The 25,649-nt window shown below is 36.7% G+C and overlaps 1 protein-coding gene across 1 annotated transcript in view; it reads right to left on the bottom strand.

The window, feature by feature from the left end:
* Positions 1 to 4,034: 4,034 nt before the first annotated feature.
* Positions 4,035 to 25,649, bottom strand: part of C2H8orf34 (chromosome 2 C8orf34 homolog) — a gene marked incomplete at its 3' end in the record, with an annotated part of 188,417 nt that continues 166,802 nt past the window's right edge. The window contains exon 15 of the mRNA XM_035317217.1: positions 4,035 to 4,147. Within this exon, the coding sequence (XP_035173108.1) occupies positions 4,035 to 4,147 (113 nt within the window). The remainder of the gene's footprint in view (positions 4,148 to 25,649) is intronic.

Here is a 25,649-nt window from a genome sequence, read left to right as displayed (position 1 = left end):
TCTAATTATTATAAAGGGGTAATATTATTAGCTCCATTATACCCTGTTTAAGTGCAAACTGATGAAGGCAATTATCTCTATTAATCTGTCCTTTCTGATTGATGTGATTTGTGATAGGCTTCCCGTACATACTGTGCTACATACGATAAGTAATAAAAGTCATTTAAATTGTTGCATTGTGTGAACTCCACCTGAGAATGAACAGATGTCTTTTATGTACATAACAAATAAGGGAATCAAATGTAATATAACTGGAGATTACTTTTACCCAGAAACTTCAGGGACAAATATTTTTGGTTTTGGAACAGACCAGCCTGCTCTCCACAATGAAGCAACTGACACAAGCCAACTTTCCTCCAAACTACTTAGGCTGAACATTGGTACTATCACAAACCCAAAGAGCAGAATATAAATATTTCCAGAAAATGTACGTGGTCAAAATGTGCTTCCTAAGTGATGCTTATTTCTTCCTGTTTATAAAAGCACTGTCTGTTTTTCACTTAGAAGAATAAATTAAAATAACTCCACTTATTTTCCCTTTGTGAAGTATACAATCTCAGCAATGACTTTTGAAGTGCAGCCACGATGGGCTATTTCTTCAGTATTTCTTTGTTGCAGGGGAAGAGGGAGAGAGAAGAGGAGGTAGAAGAAGAAAAATCCCCCTTCAGACTTCCGACATTGGGACCAAAATAACAATTATTGCAGCAAATATACAATTACATGCAGGTGATCTGGCCATATGAAGAAATATCAGGGCATTGAATCCAGGCAGTCTTCATCCAGATAACTGGACCTCAGACCTATCCATGTGCAATAAACTGAAGGATGTTTTCTACATCCTTCACAAGATAACTGGCAACTACTTAGCCTGCTCACCAGACAGAGGTCTGCATGTCTACAAAACAAGTAGCTTGTCATCAAAGTACAATACAAAAAGAGACATTTTATTTGTGCTATGTCTGAAACTCTGCCATAGGTTTGATGGCTGACTTAAGAGACAATTATGTAACTTACTGATAGTATAAAAAACACTGTTTATCTAAATAAATACAGCAGGACCACCAGGCACAAACAAGTTCATTTAATTTAAATAAAACAAAACAAAAAAGAGATGCCTGGTCAATGTTTTCAGAGTGCATAAGAGATTCTCATCAGAAGCCTCTTTCAAGCAGAAGATCCAGATGGTTGGAGAGAGCTCCTTGCAACGCTGATCAGTAAGTACAGAGGCAGGCTTAAAACCCATCCCATTTTTCATAACTGTCTAAACTCTTGGTAGCTTTTTGCTTCATTTTCTCAATAGGCTAGATCTTACCATGTGTCATCTAACTGTCCCCATGCCCGATCTGGAGACTGTGGGCAGCTTACACCACATTCTCAATACCTTCCAGAAGCAAGTACCCCAAAGTTGGCATTATACCCACTAATTATAAGGGCCTTCAAATCCATACTGGATTTGTTCCCAAATAAGACTGCACATGCACAGGTACACAGCAATGCTACGTGATAAAAGGCACAGGTTGTGCAGTAATGCACTGGACTCAATAATAGCTCTGAAGCATTTACCAGAAGAGCTGAATTGCTTTTCCTAGGAACAGTTCACAAATATTTATATCCTTATTAGAGTGATTGGTGTTTACAGTTGATTAAATGTGTCAGTGTGACATTTTCCTGAATAAAAATAAGATGTAGGAATCTAAATGGTTGAATATATTAACAACTGAATATCAGTAATTTGAATTGATCAGGAAAATGGTGTGATCTAGAAATGTAATTTAGAAATGACAACATGAGAACATCAATAATTTCTAAATTTTGCATTGCTTTGGCATGACCAGAGCTGTGATGGCTCAGTGAAAACACATGGCAGGAGGCCAGTGGCACAAAATAAAACAGGAAGATGACCATTCACATATCTATTTTGTCTGCCAGAGCAAGCTCTGATATTTCACCTCTTCAAAATAAATGAAAGACCTTGCCAACTTATTCACTGAGGCACTCAGAAAAAGGCTAAGAATTTCTGGTGAAATATTTAATTGCTGGAAAATGTTAATTACGGAATCTTGCTGTAGGAACACACACAGCCCTTTCAAAAAGGTTGGATGCAAATGTGGGTGGCCATGAACTCATTCAAGTGTGCGTCCTCACAAGTAGAGCACTAACTATGCTGACATAGCTCTTTTGCATGGTACTACATAGAAAATTTCATAAAAAATCAGTATTCACAAGCCGAGAAAAAAATCAATTAAAAATGGTTCTGTATTCTGATGCCTGAAGCAATCAAGATTTTGGAAAATCATATTCAAAATGTTGTTCCAGATCAAAAAGAGCAAAAAAGTGCAGCTGCCATTCTGTAGGAAGCATCTTAAACACCAGAGTGAGCTAGAGATCGAAATCAACCGTTTCTCTTCCACTTTTTGAAAGACCTTGATTCAAGCTCAGTGGAGACTAGGGCTTTTTCTGAATTTGCAGTCTTTCAAAAGACAAGTTAGTTGTTGCTGAGGGCCTCACTTGATTTAGCAGGAATCTGTGTTAAAATCTCTCTCGGTTTTCTGCCTAAAAAGATTCAGGACATTTAGTTTTAGCTGTTAATTCAGAGCTGTTAAAATTCAAGATTTATGTACACATTCATTAAAGTGGGGTCTGCATAATTAACACAGTATGTTTTGGACGTGAAAATGAGATTCTATTAGCTTTGAGATAATCTATGTATGCATTTAGTGACATCTATTAAAGGAATAGTGTACTTTTGTGGGGCTGTGAGAAGTATGTGAAAATCTCTTTGGATGAGGTTTGATCCCATACCCAAATTTCTCATTTCTGTCATTGGAATTAAGAACACTTATTGCAGAGATCCAAAGATAAAAGACAGAACCTTAGCATAGCTGAAATACAGGCAATAGTTTCACTCTGATCACTACAGTTTATCTTGGCAAATGCTAGTGTTCATGTCAAAATTGAGAAATAGCAGTTTCAATGCTGGTTTGTATTTCTAATGCTCTAGTTTTGATAAAAGGTCTGTGTTCTGTGCAGGAGAAGTGTCTGAACTACTATACTTTGTTGTTTCATTATATAGCTTAAGTATAAATGAAGCTTTTTTAAGGGGATATTTAACCAAAGTCCACATCAAATTTGAGATAAACCATTTTTAATTAGCTGTCAAGTTAGGATAGATATACTTTTGATGTTTTTATAAGAAAAGGTCACTAGAAGTCTACCATGATCTCTGTTGGATTTTATTGATAATGGGTAGGAAACAAACTGTTGTTATAATCCAGACAGGTTCCATGGGGAATTCAATAACATGGTATTCAAAAAAAATAAAAATACTTTAACCAGTGATTCATAATATAGCTATTTTCCATAGCTTCTATATAAACAATCTCACAGAGGCCACAAACTCAAAACAATTTGGTTGGCTCAGTTTGAGAATAATTTTCTTATCTGCTCTATTATTGTACTATTCAGACATGGTCCCACATAACATCCTGATCTCTAAATTGGAAAGATACAGATTTGAATAGTGGAGTATTCAGTGGATGAGAAATTGGCTAGACAGCAGCACCCAGAGAGCTGCAGTCAACAGCTCTATGTCCAGGTGGAGGTCGGTGATGAGTGGTGTCTCTAAGGGGTACATCCTGGGACCAGAACTGTTTAACATCTTTACCAATGACATAGACAGTAAGACTGAGTGCACTCTCAGCAGATGGCAGATGACACCAAGCTGAGTGGCACAGTCAACACAACACAAGGAAGGGATGCCATCCAAAGGGACCTGGGTGAGCTTGAGAAATCAGCCCATGTGAACCTAATGAGGTTCAACAAGTCCAAGTGCAAGGTGTTGCACCGGTGTTGGGGCAATCCCAGACATGAGTACAGACTGGGAGAAAAATTCATTGAGAGCAGCCCTGTGGAGAATGACTTGGGGGTTCTGGTGGAAAAAAAAAAAAAAAAAAAAAAAAAGCTTGACATGAGCCAACAGCATGTGCTTGCAGCCCAGAAGGCCAACTGCGTCCTGGGCTGCATCAACAGAGGAGTGGCCAGCAGGTGGAGGGATGGGATTGTTGTGCCCCTCTACACAGCCTTCGTGAAGCCCCGCTTGGAGTGCTGTATCGAGGTCTGGAGCCCCCAGCACAAGAAGTATGTGGACCTGTGAGAGTAGCCACAAAGATGATCAGAGATCTGGAGCACCTCTCCTATGAAGAAAGGCTGTGAAAGCTGGGAATGTTCAACTTGGAGAAGAGAAGGATCCAGGGAGACCTCATTGTGGCCTTTCAGTATTTAAAGTGGGCTTACAATAAAGACAGATAGTGACTTTTCACATGGGCAGATAGTGATAGTACTAGTTTTAAACTAAATAGTAATAGTTTTAAACTAAAAGATTAGTTTAGGTGGTTTTAAACTAAACTAGATTAGATGTTAGGAAGAAAATTTTCACTCAGAGAGTGATGAGGCACTGGGACAGGTTGCCCAGAGAAGCTGTGGATGCCCCAGCCCTGGAGATGTTCAAGGCCAGGTGGAATGGGGCCCTGGGCAATCTGATCTAGCAGAAGGTGACCCTGCCATGGCAGGAGATGTGGAACTGGATGGTCTTTAAGGTCCTTTCCAACCCAAACCATATGATGATTCTGTGATTTTATGAAAATCAAATGAGAAAGTACAAGTGCCTTGCTGTGAAGATGGTTGTCACTGTCAGTATATTATATATTTAGACATGAATGGAAAGGTACATTTGAAAATAGATCTGATTTAGATTACAAATACTTTCAAATTTTGACATTTGAATGGACTGATTTGTCACTGCTGAAGCAGATTTAATTTAACTGGAGGTATACTGCAAAAAGATTGCAAGGCTCATCCTTCAGTTACCTTACAAAAATATGGTTTAAGTTTAGTTTGGGATTATCCTGTTTTATGCTCTAAAGACCTTGGTAACCAAAGGGAGGGAGCCCTCAAAATCAGGCAGTCAAAAAATGCTGAAAACAGGAACTCTTCTGCATTCTTTAAATCTCATGACATTCATCTAACAGTTATCCTCTTGGAATAAGATAGCACTGGCTGAGCCAGCAGCACATATGGTATCAGCTGATTTGACCTGTCAACATTTTTAAAATGTATACAAAAAAAATAAAAAAAAAGCGCTTAAAATCTAACTATAAGCCTATATAACTATAATGTAACTTAATTCAGCATTTTAACATTCCCATTTAACTCAAGTAGAAGATTAAGATAAAACATTGTTATTTGTTATCACTTTATTACTCTTAGTATTGAAATGTTCAAATCTGTCATGTTTATAAAAAAAGACAAAAAACAAACAAACAAACAAACAAAAACATTCATTTGTATATATTATCTACAAATGCACAAATCCAAAAGAGATTTTTTTCCATTGGTAGAGAATGATATCATTGGATGAGACTAGAATGGGTTACAACTCTAAAACCAGCTGGACTTCCACCTGAATTATTATTGCAGCCAAAACACATTCCATATTTCATTTGATTCTGCTTTTATTATCAGCCATCAAAAGCCAAACAATTTCTAATAAAAATATAAATATGTGGAATATACTGTGAGGGATATAAAAAACACAGACTTCAATACGAAATGATTTTCTAATGTTGTACACCAGTTAAAACCAGAGCAGATTAGTGAAGTGCTGATTTTGCTGAGGCAGCAAAAAGGCTATGTCTTTAAGTACAGTTAAATTCTCAGTTACTATGAAAAACATGTAAGTGAAATTTGATCTAGAATCATTCTTCAAACACACCTCTGACAAGAAAGCCCTGTTGCTGTTGTGTATTGAAGATAACCTCTTTTGGTCTTGAGATGTATTCATTTACAGTGTTTTAAATCAATTGTAATATAAATTTGTAAACAAAGGAACATATCTATCATAGGTAAATAAGGTATATGCTGGATCTCTGATAAAAAGTAATCTTTTCAAATCATGCATTTTCTCTGGATGTTCTTGCTTAATATCCAGCTTTATTCAAGATACCTCATTCCAGTGTCATTATGTACCTAGTTACCAGCATGATCATGTACAATGGTACTGCTTTCCCAGGATGAGTAATCATCTTTCTCTTCATGTTACAATTTGTTATCCCTTCGGTTTGCTCTTTTTCTGTGGAAGAATCATTACTACTAAGCCCATCATCTGAGCAGTCTGGTGTGGAGTTTGGATATATACTCCAATACTTGCACTGCACTAGCATGGCTACTTCCAGAACTGTACCACAAATTGGATCAGCGTGAAAAAACAAAACAAATAAGCTAACAAAAAATAACAAAACCACTATTGACTATTTTTTCCTCCAACCTGGGAAAAAATAAAATAAAAATCTTCACTTCCAATCCAGCTCACCCTGCAACCACTACAAATTGCAACAAAATTGTAAAAAATTGCAAATACATTAACAACAGCAAATCTATTGTGAGGGGGCTGCAATCCTTCAGTGAGTATTGCTGCAAGAATTTTTAATCTCAGACCAAAGTGACTGTCAAGAAATGTCACATTTGATTCTTGTAATAGCAGGAGAATCCTACAGAAAGTTTGTGGCTGAAACTGTACCAGGCCCATATTTTATTAGTATGACAGGAGTTCTTGTTCCATGCATCTTTTCCTCCTCCCTCCCTTCCTTCATACCATTTATTACAAAACCAAGAGCTGATTACACAGCTATGCAAATTATGTATGTCTTTCAAAAATAAACTGCCAGTCACTTACTCAGATAACTGGATAATAAACATATATTAACAAAACACAGTAAGTTACTAAAAAGACACTACACTGACTGCATCGAGTGCATCAATTTTATGATTGAGTGATAATCACAGACCTCAGCATGTGCCTGCCAGCCTCTTGCACATGGGCTTCGTATTGAGCCCACTGGTAGATAAAGCAAGGGTCCAGTCTTCCTGACTAACCAAACTGCATTTTTTTTTTTTTCCCACTAATTTCCAGCTCTGTTCTTCCCAAGCACATAAACAGTGTCACTTAGATTTAAGATCCTTGGACCTTGGGCTGAGATCCTGTAGCTATGGGGTGGGTCCTGTAAATCAGAAGTGCTCAGCGTGTTCATCTGACAGCCATGAAACAACACATCTGAGAGGCAGGGATGACAATATGAGTGGAGAATGAGGAAAAAGGTTAATCTGTGGCTTTCATGTGAGTCAAGACACCTCTTACTCATCCAATGCATCTATTTTTAAGCATCATTCTGGGAAATGAGTTTACAGCTCCTCAAGGATTACTTCAAAACATTTCCCACAAGGAACACAGTGCTCTCAGTGTTTTTACATACAAGAAAAGTACGTTTTGAGTATATTTGTTGACACTGGGGCAGAACCTGTTATGGTTTAACCCAGCAGGCAGCGAAGTACCGCATGACTGTTTGCTCACTCCCTCACTCAGTAATGATGGTGGAGAAAATGGGGGAAAAAAGGTAAAACTCATGGGTTAAAAGAATAGGGAAAAAAAGGAGAAGAAAGAAAAAAGAAAATCAGCAAATAAAGGAAAGAATGCACAAAACAAGTGATGCACAATGCAATTGCTCACCACGTGGCCCCTGATGCCCATCCAGGTGCAAAGAAACAGTGAATCCTCTTGGCCGGCTCCACCCACTTTTATTACTGAGCATGAGGTCGTAATGTATGGAACATCTCTTTGGAAACTGAGGTCAGATATCCTGGCTGTGCCCCCTCTTAGCTCTTTGTACACCCTCAGCCCTCTTGCTGGCAGGACAGCATGAGAAACAGAAGAGACCCTGATTCTGTGTAAGTACCGTTAGGCAAAAACTAAAACATCGGTGTCTTATCAATGTTTTATTCCTAAAACTAAAACTCAGCACCTTACCAGCTACTCTGAAGAAAATTAACTCTATCCCAGCTGGAACCAGGCATAGTTATCATGCCAGCTACTGATTTTTTTTATTTTATTTTATTTTTATTCCAGTCTGGCTATAGACAAGAGCAAGGAAAATAAGAGTGGGGACATTAAATAGCACTTGAAAAACTAATGAGATAAAAGAGGAGGGGAAAAATAATCAAACATATAATTTCTGACCACAGGAAGAGAAAAAAGGCATGGCAATATATGCAGTCACGATGCATACTTCACAAAGATAACTTAAGAATCCACTATGCACTTAAGTATTGTGCTTTACTATGCACTTAACTATTGTGCTTTAATATGCTTCATTTTAAAATGTTTCACATTTTGGTTTTGAACATCTGTGTGCAAAGTACGATGAGCAGAAACCAGAATAAAATAAAACAGATTTTTCCTCAAGCCTTCACTGTGGTTGGGACTTCCTGCAACAGGGGAGGAAACAGACTGATGAAGCAGGGCTATAACAAGATATTGTACTGGGTTTGGCTGGGATGTTAACTTTCCCTGCAGCAGCCCATACAGTGCTGCGCTCTGCACTTGTAGCTAGAACGCAGTGGTATCACACCCGTGTTGTGTCTGCTGCTGAGCAGTGCTGGCACAGCACCAGGACTTTCTCTAACCCTCCTAGGGGGTGGGCAAAAAAGTGAGAAAGAAACATCAGCAGGGCAGCTGACCTAAACCAACCAAAGGGATATTCCATACCATATGATGTCACACTCAGCAATAAAAGGTGGAAAAAGGAAGAAGAGGAGAGGGGTGGGCTCTCATTGTGAAAACGTCTGTCCTCCTCCCAAACACCGGCTACGTGCGTTGAGGCCCTGCTTCAAGGACGTGGTCAAGCATCGCTCATTTGTGGGAAGTAGAGAGTAATTTCTTTCCTCTGCACTTCCACATAGCCTTTACTTGTTTTGTTTTGTTATTCCCTTTCCCTTTCCCTCTTCCCTTTTCCTTTTTTTTCCCTTTAGTTGAATTGTTTAATTAATAATAATATTTCCTTAATATTTTTTTCCCTTTAATTAAATTATCCTTATCTCAACCCGTGAGTTGTTCTTTCCTTTACATCTTCCCCTCCTCATCTGAGGAGGGGGAGTGAGAGAGCGGTTGTGGTGTTCAGCTGTCTAGCATGGTAAAACCACCACAGATATTAGGAGAGGTATCGTCACATGAGAGAAGAAGATATCATGGCAATTTCAGGACAGTTTAAAAAACTATTTTTGCCTTCACATACCAGAAGTACTCCTCACTTCACCTAATCTCACCCTGCTCCATTCCACCAAACTTAAATCTTCCAAAGAAAAGTGGCAAAAGATACCTGGTCTAAGAGACTCATTGCTACGTGTGCTCTGACCAGTTGTTATCAGCCTTGTGGGACAACTGCTCTACCACTATTTATTTACACTTGTGCTCTGTCCAGATTCTCACAGATGCATCAGTTAGAAAATGATGCTGCAAAACACAAGAGTTTCTGATCCTTTTTGAGTCAGAAATGACTCAAAAATTGACCTTTTTTACACCTTCTCATATATTTTTTACATCCTTTTCACCACAGACAGACAATATATTAGGGATTGATTTTGGCAACAGTTATTTCCTGTTCTACCATCTTGAGAACTGATAAACTATGGAGAAGTCCCCTTCACTACCCAGCCCTCTACTAAGTCGCTTGGAAAATTTCTTATTTGCAACTTCCACTGGTAAAAGCAAACTGATGGCAGAAGTAGTTCAGGGACTCTTTCATATCAGAGAAGTACAAACAGAAATAGCTGCTTTTCCTGTCATTAATTGTAAAGAAGAGAGTGCCATGCTATTAAAAAATAGGTGAAATTGTTTGTTTGTTTGTTTGTTTTTAAAAAAGGCCTGGAGAACTTCCAGATGCTTTTAGCTAATCTTTCAATGCACTGAGTGGTTTTGCAGCTAAGCAAACTAAATTATTTAGCTGGTTGGCAGCTAGGTAAAGTAAGTTGTCTCTTCCTTTCCAGATAAAGAGTCAAATAATTTTGGAAAGTCTCTATAACCAGTGAAACAAACATTATTTCCAACTTCATGTGTTCAACATAAATATTTTTTTTGAGTAAACAAGATCTAGACTTCCTAATCTTTTAAAAAGAGATACCAGCATGCTCTAGGTATCACTTTAATTGCCCAAAGGCAATTATTAAATTTCATGGAGTATATGCAATAAAAAGTGTAATGATTGTCAATAATGGTTTTAGTAGTTTCTTCTCCCTTTTGTGAGGTGATTTTGTGATAAACATTCTTGACATATAAGAGAAGTCACTCTCATTTTATTTAGTCCCAGATCACTAATGAAATCTGAAAACAAGAGATATGAAATCCTACTGCTGGAAAACCAGTATCGAAACTCCTAAAGTTTTAGTGATGTTGGTTTACAGCCCATAGTTTTGTTTCTCATCACTTCAATCTAAGAATTGTATTTCTCTAATCAGTCAGTTCCACCAAAGGCAGTAAAAAGTGGCCCTATCTGATTGTACGGGATAGATGATTGCAAAGAACTAGGAATAAAAAAAAATAAAAAATATATTTAAAAAAATATATTTAAAAAAATGTTCCTTTATTTGTTCATTTTCGTCATGGCATTGTGTCTTTCTGCAGCCAGTATACACTGGTGTTCAGCACAGAAGAATTCAGTATATGTTACATTTATACAGGCATAATTTTAAAAAATCCTATTTAGTTGTATAGAGTTTAAGATTCTTCCTCCAAGAAGAAATTATTGCTTATTTGAAAATGTAGGCAAAATGCCTTAAAAATCTTTTGCACCTACATTAATACGAAACAAAACATAAATAACACTTTAAAAAGTACACTTTTACAAGTCATATATTTAGGAGTATAAAGTTATTGAAAACTCTGACAGGACTGAGATTCTTTTAATGAAGGTGCTTCATCCTTATAAAATTAATAAAGGTATACAATTACAGATAATATTAGAGCAAACCATTATGATTTTATGTGGCTGAAATGAATATACAACCAATGGGATGTGTCTAAAAAAAGTACATAACTGAGCTAAAAGAAAAAAAAAAAAAAAAAGGAGAAAAAGGAGAAAAGAAAAAGAGGGAAATAAATAAACAAATAAATCACCAAATGGATTAATTCATGGAAGCTAAACACATAAATGTTCTGGAGAGATGAGGAGCAGGAGTGCAGGGAGGTGCTGCTCAGTTGACCTAGCAGTCATTAGTGAATTTCTTCTGCAACATCTGGTAGAGACATTCAGTAAATTTTGATAAGACCCATTGTAAAGGATACTTACTCAAAACCAAATGCCAGCCCTTTTTGTTTACAGCAATAGACAGTTCAGTGTACAGGACCTGTGAGCAACTGAATGTCTGAAAAGAAAACTGTCTTACTGAGACCAAAGAAGTACACAGACAATTGTTACTAGCATTCTTGACGTAGAAGGAGTTGAACATACATAATTTTTTTTTCCATCAGGTTGGTTTATTTTCCTTCTCCTTGACTACAAAAATTACCACTCATGTCCTTCCCAGAACTTATTTTTCCTCCAATTCTATCATGACTGCAATCCATTATCACCGCAGATAAAGTAAATGTGTTTTGAGCTCTCTCTCTTATCACTTAATTCTATTTTCCATTATGGAAGCAATTATGAGATCAGAAGTCACCTGACAGAACTTCCCAGTACAGTTAATGGGAGTTCACGATGGATTTCAAAATGAGCTGTGACCAGATGACAACTTGCAATCTTAAAGAATGTGTACTGACCATTTAGTCCAGATTTAGTTTTACTGCTTATTTATATGTACTATTTGTTTATATTGGCTTTTCTCCCTGTCACTCTTCCACTTCAATTTCATTCCCTACAATGCATTCATGACTTTTAGATCTTGGATCCAAGAAGTGACTGAGGTTTATGGAAACCTGGAGCTGGTTCAAATACAAATAGCACTAGATCCAGGATCCGTCTGAAGAGGATTGACAAAAGCCAATGGTTAGTTTTCAGGTCATGGTCTTGGTCAGCACACAGCCATGGAAACATTAGGTCTGGCACAAGTGAAGGGGTAGGTTCACAGCAGTAGCTGGCATAGATCCACTATCAACAGAACAGGCCCTGATGGCTTGATGATGAGCATACTGGCCATTAAGTAGTCAAACTGGAGAAGTTCTCAGAGCCAGACGCTATAAAGCCTCACAGAGCTTTAGGTATTCAATAAAATCCTGAGTGAGTCAACGGAAGGTCAGAGCAAAAAAAGTTGCAAAAAAAAGGGGGGACAAATACATGAGCAGCATGTGCCTACATCAAGATGTCTGGCATGTCTAGAAGCAACATCATTAGATGGAAAAAAGAATTTTCCTTTTCAATGGGCCACATGGAAACAGTGTGTAAATAAATTCGTACAGTCAGATACCAAACTGACCTCCCTTCGCCTGTAAAACAACACCGCCCTACATACTACATGTCAGGAAAGTTACTGACCTCAGTGAATTAAAACAATGGTATTTCTACAAATCAAAACAAAACCTTTCCTCTTCAAATTCTAGGTTAAGTGTTCCTACCTTCAGTTTGTTCCAACATGCAGCACAGCAATTACAGCTGTAAAATGATAAATTAGAAGGAGGAAATTTTTTATTGTAGAAGATCTGGGACATTCCCATCTGAAGATATGAGGTATAGAGTCAAGGATCCCCACTAATAATATTCCCCCAGTCTCCCCACCCATTTCTTGTATAAATTAAAACTATTAGTATAAATTAAGATAAGACTGTGGATTATGTTATGTAAACTTGTTCCATGACACCTTTTTGTCATCAGGTATTTCAAACACACAGTTTGAAAAGAAGCTGCTATATTTGATAATTCAATAGTGTCAAAATAATGCAATAAGCTTCAAAAGTCTAGAGCCCACTTATAAAGGATTCAGAGAGATCTAATTATCACTGCTTTGTGCTATCAATCAATATGCCACAATGCAGCATCCTCTATCTTAGTGGAGTTGCCTGGGAATAAGGTTCACTGTTTTGTGTGCTACTGACAGAGGTCTTGAACAATGTAGGTGGTGAAAATTGCCATATGGTCAATATTAAATAAAAGTTGCTCTGCTATAAATCAAAGAATGGTGTTGGCTGTCATCACTGGAAATATACAATCACTTTCCAAAAGGGTCAAAGGACACTACTTGTTTTGTTTTTGCACTGGGCTAAAGCTCAGAAACTTATTTCCCAATCCTCATACACACAAAAAAGTATTAAATTTTACAGTGGTAGATTAATCACCATATCTATACACTTTTTCCACCTTTTTCCATAGTCTTGTACATTAGCTTTAACTAAATCTCATTCTTCTGAAATATACCCATATGCCAGTCACTCAAAGTTATTCTGTGGAATAGAAAATGTCAAAACAACATATAAAGAAAGGGACTATTTTATTAAATCAACAATTTAAACTTCAAGGCAATGTAAGTAATAAGAAAAGCTTTAATTTCCAAATATTTCACTATAGGAATCTTAAATCATACCAAAAAGGAGTTTTTAGAAAACAAAAATTTAAAAGTATGTAATAAATTTAGAATCCTGTATAATATACTGGTATTTGTCCTCTCTGTGACATACATATTGCTTTCCACTGTGATTGACAAAATAATTTCTTCATTCTGTAAAGTTAGAGGATCTATCACCATGTGAATAACTACTCCCTCCCTCACAAAAGAGAAAATTGATTTCTCTTTGTACAGAAGGCACAAAGTAAAGGGCAGGTTTGAAAGCTCTGCAGGTCAAGACTGTATTACAGCAAATATTGTCTGTAAGTCAAGTCGTGGGACTGGGTGACGCAGTTTCTATAGCATTTTAGCACATCAGCATCTAACCACCCACAGACAGATGGTTTTCAGAAAGCATTTTTAAATGCCCTCTCACAGTCCTGTCCAGAACTAGAGAGTTGCCTCACAGTAGCATAGAAAACATTAAATGGTATCATTTTAAGGGTGGAAGCAATGCCTCTCACTTGTGAATTTAAGCCTATTCTCAAACCTAAAACAGAAACATTCAGCTTTGGACAGTAACAGGGCACCCTCCTGGGACACCAGTATCGGATGGGCACATGAGTGCTGTCAACAGGGCAAGGGAACTATGACAAAACTAGTTTTGGGGAGCATCAAAGGATTTCTCTTGTTTCCCAAACTATCTAGTAAGCTACTGTTGTGGTTTAACCCAGCAGGTAACTAAGCACCTCCACAGTGGGAGGGGGGAGAAAATTTGAGTGGAGGAGGAAGGTAAAACTCATGGGTTGGAATAAAGACAGTTTAATAGGAAAAAAAAAAAAAAAAGGAAAATTATTAATAATTAATTATGAATACAAATACAAAAAACAAATGATGCATAATGCAATTGTTCAACACCTCCTACTACCCAGGCAGTCCCCAAGCAGCAGTTGCCCCCACCTCTCACCTCCCACCTCCCATTCTGGCCAGCTCCCCCCAGCTTTTATTGTTCCTCATGTCACCGTATAGTATGGGACATCCCTTTGGTCACTGGGCCAGCTGTCCTGGCCGTGTCCCCTCCCAGTTCCTAGTGCATCCCCAGCCTCCCCGCTGGCAGGGTGGTGTGAGAAGCAGAAGAGCCCTTAACCCACTGTAAGCACTGCTCTGACACTAAACATTGGTGTGTTATCAACAGTATTTTTCCCCTAAATCCAAACCACCAGCCACTATGAAGTAAATTAACTCTATCTCGGTTTTTATATATTTCAGATATATTTGATATATTTCAGATATCCTGGTTTCTAGACAAAACCAGGATATCTGCTTACTCAACCAGGATATCTGCTTACTCAAGAAGGGCTTAATTTCAGAGATGAGGTAGCCTAGGCGTAGTGGCATGGGCCCTTCAGAAATGTATGACCACAGACGTGGGCAAGCCTGGATGTTCACTGTGAGCAATGTGGAGACCTCCCATCCTGGTGTACAGAGATGCTCAGCCAGTTCCACTTGTTTTAAAAGACAGCAATACACAGATGTACAGAAATATCCATATGTACACAGAAACATGCATGGACAAAATCCCTTCACTTCCCAACACATGCACAAATCTTTCTCTGTGAACACAAAAAAGGAAATGCTCAGTGTGACAAGCCACCCCATGAAGAGAGACTTGGAAAAAGGAAAAAAAAAAAGGGGGGGGGGGGGGGGGGGGATAGCATAAAAGCAATTACAACAGCATTAGATGAGAGGAACTTGAAGAACCTGTAGCACTGAAAGGAAGGAAAACAACCTTGTGGAGCTCAGGACAGGTTTCACTGCCCTTCAGTCTTGTACACCTGGCAAATGTCCACAGTTGCCTGTACCTAAAGGCACTCTGGATCTTTCAAAAACTGTTACTACCTTAAAGGTTGTCATAATGTTAGCTGACACTCAGCTGCATATTCTGTGTGGCTAAATGATGTGCTATTCATCTGAGTATTTAAAAGAAGCAAACGAACACAGAAAGCCTAGATAATTCCTCTTATCTAGAAGCATGTGATTTCCTACTAATACAATCTAAACTAAATCTATCACAAACTAAAATATAAAACAAGACTACTTATTTTTCATTGAAGAAGAATGTATTGAAGAACAGCCTCTGTAAAACTTCACACCAGCCTGTGAGAGTGTTAAATGTTAGTTAGCTAAGGAAAAAAATAAATTTGACAGTTAACTGAACTGTGATCAAACTTCTCCAATAGTGAAAAAACATGAAGGCCATAAAACAAAACACTGCAGTATTCATATGACATCACTGGGTATGAAATAAAAATGTAGGCCAATTGTTGGCACACAAAACAGAAATGAGGAATTTTTTATTGACAGATCTTATGAATGTTTCATATAATAAAATTCAGCTTCTCTAAAAGCAATACATCATCATCAAAGTATTAAATAGCAAAGATGCTATAAAGTCCAATATGCTGAAAGAGGAAGTTTGTTTCTTATGTGGTTCATTCGTTCAGTGCTATGGTAAAAACATAGGTAGATAGATAGATGGATAGATAGGCGGGCAGAGAGACAGATAGATATAAAACCTGCAGTAACAAATGTAAGATTAATCCTATCAAGTAGGCAAAATTTCCCTAAAAAGACTCAAATTTATTTGAATTGTTTTTGTTAAAATTGAAGAAATACAACACTGTAATTAAAATTCAATAAATCCATAATTTTATCTGATTGTGTAAAAAAAATAAAAAAAAATAAAAAGACATTTGAAAAGGTCAAAACATGTCTTGTAAATAGTAGTTTGTTCATAAAATCCCCACAATCTTATTCTTGAAATTCCCAAATAGTTTAATGGAAATAAGTTTTTATTACTCAAAAGGAAAGCTGTGTTTTACTTCACCTACTTTTATTTAAACATAACACCAGTTGAGACTGTGCCATTATACGGACATTATTCACATAGGTCCCTTCCCAGTATCCACACTTCAGAACATACAGAATAGCATTGCCTGGTATCCCCTTTTTTTGTTTAAGAGATAAGAGACTCAATGTTCTAGCAATGACCGTACCAAAATCAGCAATTAGGCTCTATAAGAGAGGAAATGTATGGAAGGAAAAAAAATAGGACTCTACCATGTTATATATATGTGTAGGCAATCATAGACCTATTGCAAGATGCATAATTGCATGATGATCAGCAACCTGCCAGTGGCACTCTTAAGGTCGGGAGGTATGGCAATCAGTCAAGCCCAATCAACAAGTTGAATTCAAGTATCTCCATGCACCATCTGATGCACAAAATTTTTTTGACATTTCATGAGTTTGATCCATATCTCCCCCAAAATTCTTAAACATGAAACAAATAGGGAAAATAGCATACTATTCCTGTCTGCACTGCATTAGGAGCATGGTAGTTCAAATCTTAAAACATGCAACGTATCTTAAGCATTTTTATAAACAGTCTGTCGTAGTTGCATTCAGACCAAAAAGCAAAATTGGAAAAATGGATCTCAGCTTCTCCTTGGAAAGAAATGTCCCAAGGAGGGGAGGGGGAGTATTTCCTCCCTTGCCAAGGTACCAATGAAACATATATCCATGCAGTCTTTTCCCTCGTGCTGAAAGAAACAAACAGCTGTGTTCCATTTCAGTAAGCAATATATTAAAAGAGTTGGGAGCAGGAGGTGGCAGAGGGATGACCTGAAGATGCCCCTTGCTCCTAAGCACCTCTTGTAAATTGAGCTGACTTAAGTTTCAGTTCTGTCTCAATTATCACTCTAACTCACCCCAAAATCCCATGGCAGTGGTACATTGTAATTAATAGGAGGAAAAACTAGTGTTCCCTCCCCAAAATACTCAAAAATACTAAATTTGGTTTAGAGTTGCCACCTCAATTAAGTACTTCAAACAATATTTAACAAGGAGGCAGTGGGAAGAAGGAGAATAGATATTCCTAATGGAAAAATTGTAGCCCTGTAATTAATCTATGTCAAAGTTCTCCTATCCCCCGAAGACATATTTCAGAAAGAATGATTAAAATTTTCATATGATATTAAATAAATGTCCAAGAATAAAACTGGATGACTTCCAAGCTCATAAAACATAAGGACAGCAAAAGCTGGAACTTCCCTATACAGTGCAGAATCTGCTGGAAACAATAACAAGGATGTGGATAATCCTTCAGTATGCCAGGAGGATGGAACAGCTGGGAGACCACAGTCTGCTAGGACAAGTTTGCCCAACAGAGAATCCAACACCAATCTTAAAGAAGACCAAAAGGCAGTTTGGAGGTGACGCTTTTCACAAAACAAAAAGGAATTAGCTTTTTGAACTTAGAATGTATTAATGTTAAATTAAGTGAAGACCATTTGAATGGATATAGCAAAAACTGTCATGGAAGTGAATAACATCCACACAAAGGTTTACAGAAACATTTTCTTTGTGTCAGTAGGTAGAGGATAAATTTTTATCTTGATGTCTCTATTCTAATAGACCAACGCATTTTATGTAGCATTTTATAACTACACTTACCATAGAGCAGAAAAATATCAGGGGGCAGGTAAGACATTTAGCCAAAAGGATATTTCACATGACCTCATCAGAAGTTGAAATCAAGCAAAAATTCATGTCACTATCCCATATTCTCTATACAGCTTATTCCTTATTCATAATCTCTTATTGTATCTTCTACAAGAGAAAAGGCTGTCAGATGCATGACAGATAAGGTCCACATTGCATGACACTTGTCATGGATTTCGGATTTCTGAATCATGATCAAGGATATAATTAATGTTAAAAGTATTATGAAGTGTCATTGAATGGTAGCTTATCCTGTCAGTGGAGCAGAGCAAAGAAAGATACTGTATTTATTTATTTTTAGATTGAATTAGATCACGCCCCATATAAACCGTTCTGACCACAGTTACTTTGTGTGGATACTAGGATTAAAATTTCCACATTCCTGAATTTATCATCTCATACTTTAAAATCTTCAGTTTACAAAATTTATTTTTCTTAAATGATTTAAACTTGTTCTGAAAGCTGAAAAAATCAGTGCCCCAGAATTTGAACGTTTTATTATTCTCTACAAACATTTAGCATATAGAACAAGAGACAGAAAATAAAGTTTAATTTGTCATATTGTGAATTAATTGCTTTTACAGGGAAACAGTGAGTATACATCTCTATCTGGAGTTTTGACTATGTTTTCACCTCAAAAGCTCTAGCTCTGTTTTTTAAATAGCTTAGTGTCTTTGGGTAGAGCAGACAGAGAATTATGGATGAGGTTGATGCTACAGTCTCTCCCAAAAGGCCTATGTATCACAATACCCTAGGCAAGCCCATCATTTTTTTTTTCAACACATACTCATAGGAAAATATTTTAAATTCTGCAAGATCTGTGTCCAGATGAAAAGTCAATAACAGATAATGTGTTCTGGACACAGAAACATAGCATCACCTGGGGGGATAGGAAGTATAGTTGCTTTGGAATCTCAGCTAAAGGGCCCCACACTTTATTAAACCTGGAGTTGTGGGTGTGTAGGTGTTGGATTACACACATCAATAGAAACAGAATGATTTCTGGAGGCACTTATGGAAAGATTTTGAATTACGTACTTATCAGGCCCCAGGGAGCATTTTGGCAAGTTTTTGAAATTCACTCATGAATTCCTCATGCACTTCTTGGAGACAACTACAATGACTGAAGCATGGAGGTTTCAATGACCCTTTGCTGTTTCATCATGTGTGATTTCCAGTGCAAAAGCAGGGCTTCTCAGAGCAGCAACACAAGCACCCTGCAGAGCACAAGTCCTGTTGTCAGTGTTTGACACACCTCATGGTCTGTGACAATGCTTCTTCAGTAACTGTGTCCATGTCACTTGTGTGAAATTTGGGCCACATTTTAAATCATTAAAAAAAATCAAAAGATTTACAGGGCCAGTATTTCACTACATTGTTTTGGCTGGCATCTGAATTCAATATCAAAGATGAAACATGATGAAAGCAATTAAGATGCTTTCTATATATATTCAAGGGGAAAGACCGTGTCCTGTGAAACAAAAGCACAAGCTCTTGGATACATGATTTTCTAAAGTTAAGAATAAGGAAGTATTGTGGGTTGCCTGAGTGTGAATTCTCCATCTCCAGACATTCTCAGAACAGAGTAGACAAACATCTGTCAGAAATGGTTTAGCTGGAGTTATGCTGTCTCAAGATTAGCAACTAAATGATATCTTGAGGCTCTTTCCAAATCCATTTCCTATTAACACTCTCTCTGTAGGCAAACATATGTGCACATTTCTGGAAGAGGAGGACCCTGGTTAGATCAGTAGCTCAGCAGTCAAGTCACAAGAGGAATGACTTATGTTTGCTCTCCTGTGGTGTCTCCTTAGTGTTGTGATATAGTTGTCTTTGGTGGGCAAAAAGAAGGTTTCTTCTGTCTCACAACTCAGAACAACATTCCATCCCTACCATGCTCCCAAATGAATCCATGACAATGGTCCATGAATCTACAGAAAACATTTGTTCAGTAATTCTAACCACTTGTATCAAAACAAGAAGCATTGTCAAGAATTGGCCAATAATTAATCCCAAGTAATTTGTGAAGCTTGAATACACAGATTCTGTTCATACAATAAAAGATACATTAGCTGGAGATTGTGTCAAATTCTACAATAGAAGACTTAATCATAATTTAGTCATTAAATTACTGCCATTTTCCAAGAACAGAGTTATTTACGGAGCTTTGTAGAGTAAATAACAGTTCTCAATAAGGTCGAATGTATACATTTGTTCTGTGTTTGTGTAAGTGAAAACACCACTAGAATTCTTTGCTAATTGAACTGAACTTAACATCCACTACAGTGTTTTCACTTGACGATGCCTTAAAACTAGATTCAATTTGGTTATGTTTTAGTTTCATTTTAGGAAACAAAAGTGCAACCAAAAGTTATAAAGAACAGACACGTGTTTGAGAACTCTAACTTACAACAATGTGACTTCATTTAACCAGAAAATTGGTAACAAAAATAACTAAAATTAATCTGGCTAGCATTTCAGCAATATCCCATTAAGTTAGCTAATGTCAGAGCTGTGGTTTGTTTTAACTTTTCTAGATTGACCCCAAGCTTTTGTGCTTTCAGCTAGAAGTGTGAAGGACAAAAACAACTACAAAACAATGCACCTTCATTGCCTAACTAGCTACTGCCTAATCCAAACAGAGTCAAGGGCCACAAGCAAAGGGGAACCAAACTTCTGGAAGCATAGGAAGAGCTACCTGCCTCCAAATGTCTATTTCTAGGCATCTTTTTTTTTTTTTTGTGGGAAGTAGTCTGGAACTAGGCATGAGAAGCATGATAATTTCATGGTTAGCTTTTCTGTATTTTACATTAATAGGTTATTTGGTTAAATGTAAAGTATGTCTACATACAGCCAGAGCAGTGAAATTGTGTTGCCACATAAACACATTAGCTTTCATTTTGTTCATATATATCTGAGTTTAAATGTTGCGGTATAGGATTTCCCCTTCTTTCAGCTGGTTATCTATGTAGCTGAAATGTAGGCATACCTGAAGCAATACTCCAGGTGTAGGGAACAAATCTCCCTCTCTCTTTTGTAATTATTGACTCGGGAGAAAGAGACCTAATCTGCAAATAAAGCCACATTTTTAGGAAGCGTACTCCCACAGGGCCAAAAGCTTTTGCTAATACTGTATGTGAACAGTACAGCTGCTTGCTATGAAAATGGTTTTAAATTTTTGCTTAAGTTTTCAAGATAAGGATTTGCTCAGAGAAATCTTCCACTGCATAATATTCCAGATAAATTGTTTGTATTTTAATAACTTCTGAAAAGAAAATTTCCTCCCCATTTCTCCTTCAGCTAGACCTACAAATCTCAGAGCTAAACACTGGGCTAGCAAGAAGTCATTCCGTTAAGCATGCCAAATGATAAAGTTACTTGATATGAGCAGTAGAGAAGGGAATCTATTAATATTATTGTGTTATTGGAATGAATAGAGATACAGTAAGGTTGTTTTAATGATCCAGATAATGTATCAAGGGTGCGATGCTCTTAAAAAGAAGCAATAGAAATTCATATGGCTATAACAACCTTAACAACCTTTTTTTTTTTTTTTAATAGATTGGCTTTTGAAAGAAAGACAGCTGCTTATTAGACAAGCCACATGCATTTTCATAAACTGAGATATAATGTTTGTATTTTTTTCATTAACAAGCACTATTGAGAATACAATTTCCTTACATCATTGCATTAGTAAATCCTTTTAAAAACTAAGATGTAAACATATGGCTAGGAAAAAAATATCTATTTATAATGGCTCATTTTCCATCAAAAAGATGTAATTAAATAACATCAGCAATGACCCATAAAATATCTTTCCGAAGAGCATTGTATCTACTCTGTTTCATACAGCTAGAGAGAAGCATTTTTCTACAGAGCTTATACTGAACTTTTTGTGAAGACTTTGAAATGCCTGGTGCAGAGTTCAAAACAAAACAAAAACACCACCTTGATACTCCTGCCAAACAACTAGAGAAGAATTAACTAGAAGAACTCACACAGCTGACTCTCAATTCAATTAGGCACCATGGAGGCAGAGTTTATTCCATAAGCAACTGACAAATGGAAACTGCTTCCTGAAGCCAAAAAGGTCAAACTGAAAATGAGTAAAGCTTCCCACAGCTCAAAGGTGAAAACAAGTTTATCACACTTGCTTTCTGCATGGCCTTCCCAGCTGCTGTTTATTTTCCCCAGCCCCTAAGACCAGCTGCTTGTTTCCTATTAAGCACATCTCAGTTCCTCCTTGGAGTTCTGCTGCCCTGTTATGCTTTGTTGCCAGCTTGTTTGCCATCAGGGTACCAGGTGGCTGCTTCTCCTCTACAATGTCAGCAGTGGTTGCTGGGCTGAGCGCTATTATCAGCCAAGACTGCTTTCCATACACTTTAGATGGAGTAGTGCCAACAAGTGTTTAAACAAAAATCATGAGATCATGTCAAAATTGTGAGAACTAGAACAACAACAACAACAAAGATGTGGGGTTTTCTGTATGCTTTAGTATGAGGAAAAAAAAAAAATAAAATAAAAATCTTCATGTCCACCTTTATTGTCCACCTTTCAGCTTAGAAAGTGTCCCAGAAAAACGAGTCCCAAGAAAAGCCAAATTTCAGGAGCTCAAGACTTCACAACATTTACAACTGGACTACTCAAAAATCATAGAATCATAGAATTATAGAATCATTAAGGTTGGAAAAGACCTCCAAGATCATCTGGTCCAGCCATCACCCTACTACCAATGTCACCCATCCTGTTGCACTTTGTGACACTTGCACACATTTCACACTTGCTCAATTATTAATTATTCTGAGTGCTGATGGTATACACTGTATCTGTAATTGAAAAGTTTTTTGTGCTCAGAAGACCAGAAGCAGGATGTATATTGCCTTCAAGCATAAAGCTTGTCTTATGTTTCAGGACCTGTTACAAAACAAACAAACAAACAAACAAACAAAACAAAACACAAACACAAAAGACATCCCTAATGAAGCCCCTCTGCCCCTCTGCCTTATGTGGTCATAAGCACTTAATAGCAAGAAGTTCTACTGTTAAGATGCTGGTAAATCCTAATTTCTTTCTGAAAATGCTGTGGGCAATCTCAGTTCCAGTGAACTCAATGAGATTTTTTCCCAGGAATTAAATATGTTCATAATTTAAGCTAATAATGGAAGTAACTGAAAGGAAAAATAAAAATAAAAAATAAAAAGAAAGAAAGAAAAAAAACGGGGGCAAACCTACCTTATAATTTTCATTTGTGCATGTAAAATATTACATGCGGGCCACTAAGGAAGAATATAACCCATGAAAAGGAGATACTATTTCTACAAGAAGGCTTTACTACAAAAAACTGACTAAATATAACTTATCAATGATGCTATACTCTCCCACATGCAAATGATTCTTGAGGTATATTGGAAATAAACACAGCAGAATAGATTTCCATGACTGATGACAAATTAATGAAACCCCATCCTGCAATGAACTTCAAGGGACTATTCCCATGTGCTTCCAGTATGTTAAAAATTTTACACAAAGGAAGTCTACGCTATGATGATACATATAGCAAGTACCCATGCAGCACAGTGGTATCTTTCATTTTACTTGCTTATGACTAAGACAGACAATACACTCTATGTGCTAGCACTGACTGTATGTGAGAGAGGAAAAAAGTTCACGCTATAGAACATTCATGACAGAGAATTCATTTTTATTTGTTAAACAAAGAGATGGTTTTTCATACTCTATTTTTTTTTTCATAGTTGCAAGCAATTTCATTATATCATTATGTCTAAGATACAGGAACCAAGTGTACATAATTGAAGACAAAGGAAACTGAAAACACACTGGACAGAATTAACAGATAAATGAAATCAGTAAATGCAACTGCCACATCCCTTAATTTAATGTCTGTGCAAAAGCATCTAAATTTCCTAGAACACAGCATACACCAGTTAGCTTATTTTAAACAGCAAATTTGTTTCAGTAATCCATATGGGTAAATAATATTTTATCATATATATGAAAGTCCTTTAAGTGCTTTATTTTTGCATGCATCTCCACTCGCTATTGATATGTTCCCCCCTTTTTTTTAACAGAGTCTTTATTTGTTTTAAAGATCAAAGTAGATACACTCCATACAAAGCTATGTGACACAGGCAACACCTGTTTCTGCTCCCCGCACACACACTCTTTCACTCACCCCCTCTTCTGACCTCTCTCTGCAGGTGACTATGAGTGAACAGCTAGTTCTCTGTGAGACCTGAATGGGACATACATATTGGCAGATGTGGGTGAATACTTTCATGCTTGTTAATCTAAAAAAGAGTAAAGCTTACAAAAATATAAGGAGTAGAAAACCTTAGACAAGTTAAAATACATAAAATCTCTGCGTAAAATTTATTTTGGTCAGGCAGAGTTTAGTTTATCAAATGTCAATCCAAAATAACAGGGGTAGAAACTAAACAAAAACATTATAGTAAATTTATACTAAAAGGCAACAGTTACCCTTCTTTCCTAAGGCCACTGTACCACCGTAAATGCTCTGATTCAATGCATTATAGCATTCACATATCAGAGTGGTTCCACTTATGTACTGCTGATACTAAAAAAATAACTTTATTTAAAATTATGTATAAGCTAAAGCATTTTTTCAGGTGTAGTTTTGATCACCGTAATTTTGTTTTAATTAAATTGTTCTTCAACAATCCCACTGATTTCACAAACCTGTGAAATCAAAAAGAAAACACAGAAATTAGGGCTAAAATTTAATGTACACCAAAATACGATAACTGGGAAATCTAATCATTCATTGTGTTTGCATTTTGTAAAAGTTTTCCATAATGCTGAATTCACAGTTAAGTAAACAATGTGGATCAATATTTTGATGAATCTTGATTCTTTTTCATTACTAAAATATTCAGAAGTGAACCAGAGCTTATTAAGTTACATTATTTGTTCCAATTATTCAGTGATTTGGAGGGTTTTGCTGCCACTTCTTTGTAGAAATACTAACTGCAAAAAGTGAATAATGTTGTAAAATGCGTTAAACAGAATAGGTGACTGCAGTAGGTAAATATAATGAATCAGATAAGCTGAGATAGTAATGTTTTAATTTATGATTGTATTCAGGTTTAAAACCTTCCCCAAAGCAAAATGGAAATTTAGCTTTTACAAATATTTATGCACGCAGATGGAAGTACGTTATTTTGCAAATGTTGCTGACTGTAAAGCACCCCTCTCCCCAGATGTTTGTAAAAATAGAGTAACGATGCAACTGTACCTGTTATTTGTACCTGTTACACTTAGAAAACTAGGGTAGTAAATTGGAAATAAATACCCCAACCACATTTAATTACACAGCTGAATGAGTAGAATAAGTTACCTTAGAAGTCTTCAACTTGTCATCTTTAAAGACTGAAGGAAATAGGGCATAGCAACTTCACATGTATTCACTTTTTTTGGATATATAAATATGCAACTCTCCTTTGGGAGATTAAAAACATTTTGCAGGAACAAACCATTCCCCTTATCTTCAGGTAATCAATTAAGTACAATTGGAACAAGATCTTTAAGTTTCATTTTGCCAGGTGATAAGCTTGGATTTTATACTGGATACTATACTGATATTCAACAAAGAAAGCCACATACCATGAAAACCTCTGCATCAAAAGCAAACAAATACACAAAACAAAACAAAAAAAAAAAAAACAAACAAACAAAAAAAAAAAAAAAAA

The sequence above is a fragment of the Oxyura jamaicensis genome, chromosome 2 (assembly GCF_011077185.1).
Source record: "Oxyura jamaicensis isolate SHBP4307 breed ruddy duck chromosome 2, BPBGC_Ojam_1.0, whole genome shotgun sequence".
NCBI lineage: Eukaryota > Metazoa > Chordata > Aves > Anseriformes > Anatidae > Oxyura > Oxyura jamaicensis.
The sequence above is the reverse complement of the archived record's forward strand: the minus strand, read 5'-3'. Positions and strand labels throughout refer to the sequence as shown.